The 11,245-nt window shown below is 34.5% G+C and overlaps 1 protein-coding gene across 1 annotated transcript; it reads left to right on the top strand.

Moving 5' to 3' along the window:
- The first annotated feature begins 1,083 nt into the window (after window positions 1-1,083).
- LOC104905106 (poly(ADP-ribose) glycohydrolase 1) lies at window positions 1,084-6,419 on the top strand. Its single transcript, XM_010693552.4, has 9 exons — window positions 1,084-1,727; window positions 2,372-2,475; window positions 2,897-3,077; window positions 3,202-3,306; window positions 3,490-3,608; window positions 3,936-4,079; window positions 4,965-5,124; window positions 5,499-5,561; window positions 6,086-6,419. Exons 1-9 carry the CDS (start codon window positions 1,260-1,262, stop codon window positions 6,242-6,244), a joined length of 1,503 nt encoding a protein of 500 aa, XP_010691854.1. The 5' UTR covers window positions 1,084-1,259; the 3' UTR covers window positions 6,245-6,419.
- The last annotated feature ends 4,826 nt before the right edge of the window (window positions 6,420-11,245 follow it).

The following is an 11,245-nucleotide window of genomic DNA, read 5'->3' as shown; positions in this document are numbered from 1 at the left end:
GGTTTATATATACATATTTTTTTTTGTGTGTGTTTGATTAAGGGATGAAATTGAAATGGATGGAAGTGATTTTATTTCGAATGAAATAATAAATGATCATGAGTACAATTATATTTTATTAGTTATCAAGTATTGAAAAGTTAATCAGGGTTAGCAAAAGCAAACGCTAAGGGGTGAATGTTTATCTTTTAAACGTTAGGGGGGCAAACGTATGCTTAACTCGAGTAAAACTTTACTAGTATAGTATTGAAGGTTGAAGATTTAATGTTAACAGAATGATATTGAAAGGTTCTAGAGAGCTTTAAAATATTATTATACTTATTAGAAATTTATTATTATTGTAGTGCTTAATTATTATTATTACTTATGGGAGAATAATACTCCTTGAGTTATTTATAAGACACCAAAGTGGCACTAAAGATAGTCTATATAAGGTATGTGAATGTCTAAGAGTTTTGGACATAGTATCATGTAATAGGATCGGTTTTTGAACTAAGTATCATACTTAGAGAACTTTGATAATTCTTAGGCAAGATTTATTTTCGACGAAATATCATGTCTCTGAGATTATTGTATGAGAATATGTGATTGTTATTTAATATATATCATTTACTCCCATTCGTGTGTCTATGATAAAATTTGATTTTAAAAATTCCTCTTTATTTTAATTTTTGCCATTATGCTGAGCACTCTTTATTTGACAGAATCTGAAACTCGAGGAGTTTCAATATATGGAGAATCATGTGGGAGCCTAATGTTTGCAGCTCACACCTTCCAACCTTATGATCGATAGTTCCATTCTTATCAATACCGAATTTGGGAAGTTTGTGTGAATATTTGTTTCTGAGTATACATCTCATTTTTCAATCTCTAGAAGGTTTCTTATGGGTTGGTTGGCATTCCCTCCCCCCTACTCATGAATGCTGAACCTACTTAGACCAATAAATTACCGAATCCAAAAAAAAAAAATTTCAATTTATCGTTTTTTGCCCGTAATCAAAAGTCAACAACTAAAAGTCAAACAACCAAAAGTCCATACCTCTTGAGCCATCATCTCGTCTAAACCCTGAAACGGTAAACCAACTCACGTTCATACCCCCCGCAGTGACCCAAAGCTCCTTCAATAAACTTATAAATTTTTTATATTTTTGGTGTAACCCAGCAACCCTAATTTGTGCTTTTATAAATTCATCCCCACATTATTCTGAACTAACATTACAACAATCTCAAAAAGCTCATACAATCACCAATCACCAACAATGGCGGCAAAACAGCTGGTAAACCGCGCCGATTTCAAGTCAATTCTCCCATTCCTTCCTCCATTAAAACTCCAATCATCATCTAATACACTAGTATGGCCGAACAACAAGGTGATCGAGATCCTCCAATCTCTCTCCAAAGGACCGAGTCAAAGCCGTGTCGACTCAGGAGAACGTTTCTTCGAAACGGTATCAGAGTTGCGCGACTCGCTCGCTCTCTCGTATCGAAACCGTTTGGCGCGCCACACTGGTGAAGGATTCGCGCGATTCTTCGACGAGTGTTTGTCGAGCGAAGAGAAGGATAAGTGGTTTAAGGATATTGTTCCTGTTATGGCCAAGGTATTGCTCAAGTTTCCGTATATTGTTCAGACACATTACAAAAATTCGCACTCTGTTTTTCCTGGAGTTGCTGATACTGCTCTTCGATTGCTGGAATCTCAACAATCTGGCGTTGTTTTCCTCGCGCGGGTAATACTATTTCACAATCATTACTAATACTACTCTGTTTTATCTGCGTATTTTGCTGAAATTTGCGTTGATCACAACTATATCCTTGTAATATTTATGGCAAATAAAAAGTATACTACTCCAAATACATGAAACTTTTCTCTCAAAAAAAAAACTATTACATACCTAATAAAGTAAGAGGAACGGATGAAATATTAGATTTGTGTTAGAAAATAACTATAATTATAAGTATTATTTTCTTATAAATTATTTACCAACATGAATGGAGAATAATGACAATCAAAGTTTAATCATGTGTCCTTTACATTTTGAAACCAAGGACTTTGTATTGTTTATACATCCTCCGTTTCGAATTACTTGTTATACTTTAATAATTCTACTATTTATCTATGAGGTTTAGCAATGCATTATTTATTAAAATATGATAATTTCTATACTTTACTCTAATACTCCCTTCGATCACTGGTCTCATTCCAAAAATAGAAATAAAAGAGCCAAGGATGTCTTGGCCTAGTGGTTAAGATTGAGGTGCTAAATTGTTGTTGTTTCTATAGATACCATCCGTACAAACATTTTAATTGCTTTTTGCACGACGTTGAAGATACATGTTTCATGTTCGTATATTATATTATGTTGACGTATAGGACCTTATTGCTGCTCTCTTGGCATGTTCTTTCTTTTGCTTGTTTCCAAGTGCAAATAGAAGGGCCAAAGATCTACAGGGGATCAATTTTGATACTTTGTTCACGTAAGTTTGTCTATTTTTGCACCTTATTCTTATAGTTCATCTTCGAGATGAATGGAACATTATATATCTCAAACTTTTGATTGCATATTTAAATTGTACGGCTGTATATACTATATATTTAAGAACAATGGCTTAAATTAAAATCTGTCACAAATCTCCAAGATAAACGGAAACATAAATGACATCAAATCTTTGACGGTTCAGCATATGTATGATTGTACTACTGTATGTATCTAAGATTTTACTTCTATAAGGTAAATCAAACTGTATATTTATCTTTTACGACCATAGTAACAAAAAATGTCATTTGTTCATGTTGAAGATGAACTGGCAAAGTCTCTACTTCTTTCGTAATGTGATCTGTACACTTCAGACATAGCCTATGATTGCTTTGAGAGTTTCTCTATATAAATGTTCTCAGGAGTATTTATGAGAAGAATGAAGAATATCAGAAGCACAAGATCAAGTTCATCATGCATTATTTCGAGAGAATATGTTCAAAGAGACCTGATGGTTATGTTTCATTTGAAAGAAAAGCTCTTTCCCCATGTCCCACTTCTCAACTCTGGGCCAATTCTGCATTCCCGCTCTGCCGTTTTGAGGTAATAATTATATGGACTAGGTATTTTTTGCATCTTTAGCCATTGCAGAAGCTGATCTAGAACTGTCTCTGAAGTTTGAGCGTTATATAAAGTACTTAACTGACGTATATGCTCCTTTTGAAAGGTTCGTTCTTCAGGCTCGATAGAAGACCATTCTGGAGGGTCTCTAGAAGTTGATTTTGCAGACAGGTATCTTGGTGGCCGCGTTATGACCTATGGGTGTGTCCAGGTGTGCTCAACAACTGTGATCTTGTATATAAGCTCTCATATGTCTTTAAATCTGTATGTTGACTTAGGAGAATATATTTTACTCAATTACACAGCCTCATGTTTTTAAAATTATGCAAATGCTTAATATAATCTTATACTGGATGGAAACATCCCAATTTATTGCTTGGAAAACTTTTTGCAGGAGGAAATCCGTTTCTTGATCAACCCTGAATTAATAGTGGGTATGCTCTTTTTGCCTTCCATGTCAGATAATGAGGCAATAGAAATGGTTGGTGCAGAAAGGTTCTCAAAGTACACAGGGTTAGTTTTGCATAATCTGATGTTATTATGTTTTCGTTTTTGTGATGAGAAACATGTTTCACAATATAGTCCTCGTATTAAACAGGCTTGATATCGGCATGACCTGAAAAAGAAATCCTTTTTTGGGAATATATCGTTGTTATCTGTCTTGCTTGAGTTTGTTTAGATTACAAGATTCAACCTAGGTTGAAGTCATTTAGTTCACTGAGGATATAGTGGGTCTTTGCTTGGCTGTGCTATATCTATTTTATGTAGTCGTAGTTCTGCAGGCTTTTATTTCACTTGTCGCATGACATAAGTCTTGGGCTACAATGTTTTGACTTACAGGTATAAAACCAAATTGCAATATTCTGGTGATTATGTGGACAGAAGGGAAGTAGACTCTGTGGGAAGACGTATGTCAAGAGTGATTGCAATAGATGCATTGCCCAAGGCAGGGACAAGACAGTATAGACTTGAATTTCTCTTGAGGTTTGTTGTCTTTCGATATATTGATAGGTCACCTCCAATAACAGACATGTCAAGCCTTAATGATCCGCTGTACACAATAGATTAGTCTCTTTTAAGAATTTGTCTATATCTAAAAGTTGTCAAGAAATTGGCATACACTATGGATTTTTTTTTGGTGAGTCTATAAGAATTTTTCTTTTACAATGATATATTAGTAACTAGTATATCATCCGCTAAAACGTGTTCCAGATGATACTCCTCTGTGACAGTGCTGAAAAACATCTCATGTTGACTTAATGCTACTTTAGGCTTCTCTGCATGAGCTACCTTGATGACTTGATGTGGTTGAGTAACTTGTGTCAATACTTGAATGCTTCCCTCGTTTTTCCTTGAGTTGTCTTTGTTTCATCCAAGGCTAGACTATCATTTTAGATGATGATTATTCGTGCTTTCTTTGTTTTTTGTGTGTGGTCACTCTCCGACTGGATAAGAAAGGAAAATGTTGTTGATGGAGGATATTTGGGCTTTTCTGGGCAAGAGATTAAAGCGAAAATAATTTCATTAATCAAGTTGCATTACTTATCTTCCACTTTTCTTCATTTTCGTGATTTTTTGGTTATTTTTTTCATGATAGTAGAATTTTTGAAGTTGTCTCTAATGGGTTTTTGGGGTTTGTCTTTGATTTGGTAAACTCAAGATTATTAGATAGCTAAAGCACACTTGTATTGTTCAACGTTGATACTGTCATGATCGTTTTTTGTTAGACAATGGTTATTTTTATCACTTAGGAAAGGTTCTGTTTGCAGACAAGGATTTGCAAATTGGTTGTTTCACAAAGCAGAGAAGATCTACTATTATGTTTTTTTGCAACTATAGTGACCTGATGTAACAATTTGGTTTTGGTAGGGAGGCTAACAAAGCATTTTGTGGCTTTTTGGACCAAGATAAAAGTCAGCAGCAGATGCTTCCACATGATGTGGGGGTAATTACTGGAAACTGGGGTTGTGGTGTTTTTGGCGGAGATCCTGAAGTTAAGACAGTGTTACAGTGGCTTGCTGTGTCTCAGGTGAGTCTTATTGTAGTCTCTATCACCATTTAATCTGCTTTGCATGGTTTAGGATAGGTAGCATGGTTGTTATATTATATAACAACCATGCTACCTATCCTAAACCATGCAAAGCAGATTAAATATTCCCAATTTCTCATTAACGACAATAATGGTAGATTGGGATAACCACTAATTCTAAATTTGGTTACATCTTATTGCTCAAAAAATCTGCTTGGATAAGCCCTACTTATGTTGCCATTCTTGTTTGAGTTTTCTGTTTCTGAAATGTGCCCTAAACCATGGGAGAGAATGTCTTGTCCCTTTTGAGTGTTTGTGTCTTTCCTTCTTGTAATAATGTTAGATTTTCTCTTGTTAATCTTCAACCTTTTCAGGCGTCAAGACCTTTCATTTCTTATTATACATTCGGATTGGAGAAATTGCAAAATTTGGATCAGGTATATTTTCTTCTGGGGTACTTCTGCAGAATGGCTGAAGAAATGTAGCTAACTATATTGTGATCTTGTTTTTTTTCTTTTTTCTAATATATATATTGGTAATGGTCCCTTTCAATCTGCACTTGTTTGAATTATAGATAATGGTACTGAAGTTCTTTTTAGTGATCATGGTACTCTAATATCAGTTACTCTTTGCAATGGATCTCAATGTTCCTGCATTCATGGAAACTTTTGTTATTGTTTTGAACTCATTCGCCTCAGAAATATTGAGGACTTATTCTGCATGTTATTGGTGCTTTGGTTGGTGTAATGTTGGACGCTGGACCAAGAAAGTTTGCTTCTAATATTGAATTGTAGGATGCCATGAATGAGGGCAGTTCCTGAAATCGATCTCTCTTTAGTGTCTGGCATATATGTATGGAGTTATCTGCTACAATTGTCATTGCAATTAGCTGCTTCAGATTTGATGTAATTGGGCATTGTTAGTTGTTTACTTCATGTTGCTTGACAATGTGATGGTGCAGGTTTGTGAATGGATCTTATCACAGAAGTGGTCTGTTGGCGATCTATGGAAGAGGTTGGTCGAATATTCTTCCAAACGGGCAAATAAAGAGACGAAACGTGGTTTCTTTCATTATTTGATCCCAACCAGTGAACAGAGTACCAGCAAGTATTGCAAATAAGTGTATTGTGTAAATGGCACATTCTGAAATCGATGCATATATTCTTAGTAGAGTTCTTGTACAGCATGGATACCAAGTTCACTTTGTGCTTGTACATATCATGGAGAGATAAATTTCAAATATCTAGTATGAATTTATATGTGGTGGCTATAGTTTGGCTTCCTCGATTTCTCAACCCACATCTCCTCGCATTACTTTGGTTTAGAGTTTTAGACCTGCCAAATGTAAGTATGTATCGTTACAGGCTGGTAGGAGTGAGATTGCAATGGCTAAAAGGCCAGAAAGTGGAAAGTCATTGTGACGCTGACCTTGTCTTGTCCAGTTGTCTGGACATTCCCATAGTTGACAGTCTCAAGCTTTAATCATTGTAAAAATGTGGGCGGTAAGACTCGAACCCACGACTTCTCCTTTGAGATGCAAGTACACTAACCAACTTATTTACAAGTTCATATTGATTTGTTATCGTAAGTAGAAGTAATTATGCTTCTTAAGTTGATACACCAATGCAACTCCTACATTAATTGGTTTATCAAGTAAATGAGTAAATAAATAATATACTACTATATCCACTTGTTACAAGTTATATTACCTATCAAGTTTCCGTTTATTATAATAGTGATAATAAAACATCAAATCAACTTTGCTACATTACAAAAATCTATAATGAGCTCACCAAACCTTAATTTATGCTTAACCTTTTGCAAGATAGGAAACACAAATCTCTATTACATAAGCCAACGGGGGAGCAATGGTGTTCTCCTTTGAATTCACAAATTCACCCTTCCACAACATAAAACCATTACACACCTAAATTTACCCCCAAAAAAAAATCAACCAAATCTCTATTAAACCCAATCAACTCATATAATTGTCAATCACATAATCTTGCCAATAAAAAAATATTCAATCAAATAAAATTTAGATCCAATCAACTAAAAAAATCGTAATCAAGAACTTACCAAAAATATAATCACAGACAATAAAAAAAAATGGCATTCTCATTACAAAGACAACTCATGTACAAAATTAATCACAAATAAAAACTCCAAAAAAATTCAGTTTTTTTTATTAGTTGGATATGCAATTTTATCACTTATAGTTACATTAAAAATGCTTTTAGATACTATTTGTAAGTATTTAAATACTTTTAAAAAAACTACTTATTACTCACCAGATGTAGTTGAACGTAGATACGTATTTTCATAATTTTATTTTCCATTTCTTTTAATACCGAGTAATAATTATGCCTAAAATGTCAATGCACGCATAGCGTGCAGAAAAAGCTAGTATTTCCTATCTAAAGGGGAAATTTGAGAAAATATATTGTACTTAATCTCAATCAATGTATAAATAGGAACGGAAAGAAACGTGTTTTCATGACCCCAAAAATGACATTACAAACTTTGTCGTGTTGAATTAACTAATTTAAAGGATGGATCTATTGTATGATATGAGTTTGTGAGACGTGGCTGACTATTTGTTTTACATAGTCACTTATAAATTTATATATGAGTGGTCTATTTAAGATGAAAAACTACCCTTTAGACCCACATAACCTTTTTGTCCTAAATGGGTCACTTTTACTTATATTCAAGTGACTCATCTAAGATAAGCAAATGTTCGTTGTTTATAAATAACTCATTTTTTAGTTAAAAGAGTCACCCATTTTGTGAATAGTGAATGATATCATAATAAATCTAGTATGCACCCGGTACACAATACTAATTGAATGTCATAAAGCATTATTGGAGGTAGTTACGTGTCATCTAAATGCATATGTTGATATGGAGGCATGTATTTCAATAATTTCATAAAAAATAATAAACAAATTATATGCAGTGATGCAAGACACCGCCTGGGGCAACAACTAGTTTAATATTAAAAATTAAAAGATCATTTTCTAAACCTAATATATTCACTTATTCACAAATTTTTCCCTCCTCGCTCACTTCAACTTTGAACGAACTCACACTCACCCACGCAGTGTCGCAGCCAATCCAGCCACTGTGCCACAACCCACGCGCCACCCACCGCCTATGCCGGGAACTAGCAAACAACCACTAGGCAACTACCGCTATTCGACCTATTATCCGCGTCGTCGTCCGGATTTGAAAAAAAAATCATTTTTTTTTACATTATGAATTTTCTATGTTGTATATTAAAAATCTTATTTATATCAATTGGGACATTTGCATAATGGTTTGAATTTGCGAATTTGTAATTGATGTACTTTGTTGTTAAGTTTTAGAATTGAAATAAGAGTATGAATTTTGGTGTTGGTTTGGGTAATTTATCAAATTAATTATATGATGTAATATCTGATTTATCAAATAATATAATGGTAATTTAAATGAAAGTATAAAATTATGTATTGTCAATTAATCTATATGATGATTTTACTAATGTGCTTTTTATTTATTAGTTATGTAATTCTTTCTTTAGTTTGAGATGTATGACAATTATTATTAAATAACATTTTCTGCAGTTGTAAACTTTGAATATTGAATATCTTTTATCTTTGTTGTGCACCCCCGAATTTGAAATCCTGGTAGAATGTACATTGATAAAAATTGCTAGCTCACAAAAGAAAGTAATCAAGGCACTAGCTTATAATGAAGATATTTTTTGACAAGAACTCTAGATATGTATCTACTTCCTCCGTAACATAATAATTGCATTAATGGGCTTTAGCATAAACTCCTAAGGAGAATGTCCAATGAAGTAGTAAGAGTATGGTTAGGGCATTCATGTAAGAATTTTTTGCGGGGATATACTAGGATAATAGAGCATTTCTAGGGATATACCTCACTAAATTATTTTTTTGGGAATATACCAACCTAAATTTAAGTTTTATTAAAAGGTACCAAAAATACTATTTCCGGCTTTCTCGCTGGAAATAGTGTTTTTGGTACCTTTTAACAAAACTTAAATTTAGGTTGGTACATTCCCACAAAAACATTTAGTGAGGTATATCCCCACAAAATGCCTATTACCCTGAGAGATGGCAGTGAGTAATGGACCCTACCTGGATCTGTGGATCTAAATCCATTTTTTACGAATCTGAATCCTCAAAATTTGGACCTTATGGATCCGGATAGGATCTGGATCCTCCTTGGAAAAAACGGATCTGGACCGGGTACTAAATTATTACCTGGATCCAGATCCGTTTACCCGTTTTCATAATAATATTATAATATTAGTTATTACAATAATAACGGATTTTTGATTGGGTTTCGAATTATTATTCTAATTAATGTGCGAATTTAGTGGATTATTGAGTTCGAAAAATCGGTTGATACTTATAAATCTTTCAGAAATTAAATGTAATTTTTGGTTGATATTAGATGACTTTATTGTTTAAAATATTTTAATTATTGGGAAAATTAGGGTAGCTTGAACAAAATAGGCAAGGATCCGCTTCGGATCAGTTTAGGACCCGAAACTGTAGGATCCATACGGATATGGATTTGGATCCGGGTAGGATCTGGATCATTGCCTAAAAAAGGATCGAAATCTGGATCTTAGAGGACCCTGTCTAGATCCTATCCATTGTCATCTTATATACTCGCAAAAAACTCATGTAATGAAAGAGAACAAATGAGGACATATTAACCACCATTGAGCACCACCTTCACCTACTGTCTATCAGGCCACCACTACCTCAGTACCCACCTCCACCTTCACCACCCTTGAATCAAAAACAATAGCAGCCTCCTTGAATCACACCACCCTTGAATCGAACTACCATGGAATCGAACACCACCTACTGCCCAATGCAACCCCCACGAAATCCCCCCCCCCCAACAACTCGTACCACATTCAACAACCCAGAATACGAAAGCCAGAGTTTCAAAACCACCACGAAATTCGTCCACACTACCATGAATTTCAACCCAAAATTTCAACAACCCGGAATTTCAACAACCCGGAACCCATTTTGAACCCTAAAACACCACAATTTCTCTAACTTCGATTTCGGGTGAATTCGGCGTAATTTGATGATTGTAGTGGTGGATTTGGGCACGCTTTGGTGGTTTTGGTGGTTTTGGTGGTGGAAATAGGGTTGGCAATTTTGAGAGTGATGGTGAATTGGTGGTTGATGTTAAATTAGGATGGAAATTATTAACTTTAATTGATTTGTGGTTAAACTATTATGATAATTTGGGATGTTCTAATTGGATTGTTATATGATTAAATAATGACATTTGTGTAATTCTAGCCAAAAAAAACTTACCTAAAATGGAAAGTTTTCTATTGTTGCATTTTTTGTATTACGACCCTAATTATAAATTGTTTCATTTTTTCGTTACGGAGGAAGTATATAATTTGAGATACTACAATTTATTTTAAAATCATACATGATAACATATTTGTAAGAACCTAAATTATATTACAATATCTTCTACGTCCACTTATTAAGAGAAGGATTAATATCTAAGGAGTAGTCGAAAAGTCCCCTTCTCTCTCTAAGATAGGGTTTTCATCCCAATGAGTTTGGCCCTTGTCGTTGCGAGTGCAGCCATTGGATCTCAATAACTATGGCAGACGACATCATTGAAAGGTGCTCAGGGCTCAATATAGACGATGAGGAGAACGAGATTGCTGATTTAGGAGGGGTGCAATCCATTGACACAAAGACGAAATCCTCGTTGATGTTGGTGGTAAGAGTAGTTTCGAACTTGGATGCACTAAAAGAATGCACTATCAATCAGATTTGGTCTCTTAATAGGAATATGATTGTTAGGGCTATACTTTTGTTTTCTAATTTTTCCATTGGAAAGATAAGTAAAAAATTCTTGCGGGGGAGGCCTTGGTGTTTTGATCAAAAGTTACTAGTTCTAAACGAAATTAAGGGGGAGGCCTTCGCAAGTGGTCCTTGACTCATCTCCATTTTGTGTCCGCCTTTATAAATTACCTGTTAATTGTCGTTCGAAGGGGGAGGTTGAAGTGATTGCAACGTGTTTAATCCCAGTATTGGAGGTCGACTTGGAGGATCTAGGA

The sequence above is a fragment of the Beta vulgaris genome, chromosome 1, assembly GCF_026745355.1.
Source record: "Beta vulgaris subsp. vulgaris cultivar EL10 chromosome 1, EL10.2, whole genome shotgun sequence".
Lineage (NCBI taxonomy): Eukaryota > Viridiplantae > Streptophyta > Magnoliopsida > Caryophyllales > Amaranthaceae > Beta > Beta vulgaris.
Note: the sequence above shows the minus strand (reverse complement) of the source record. Positions and strands in the feature narration are given on the sequence as shown.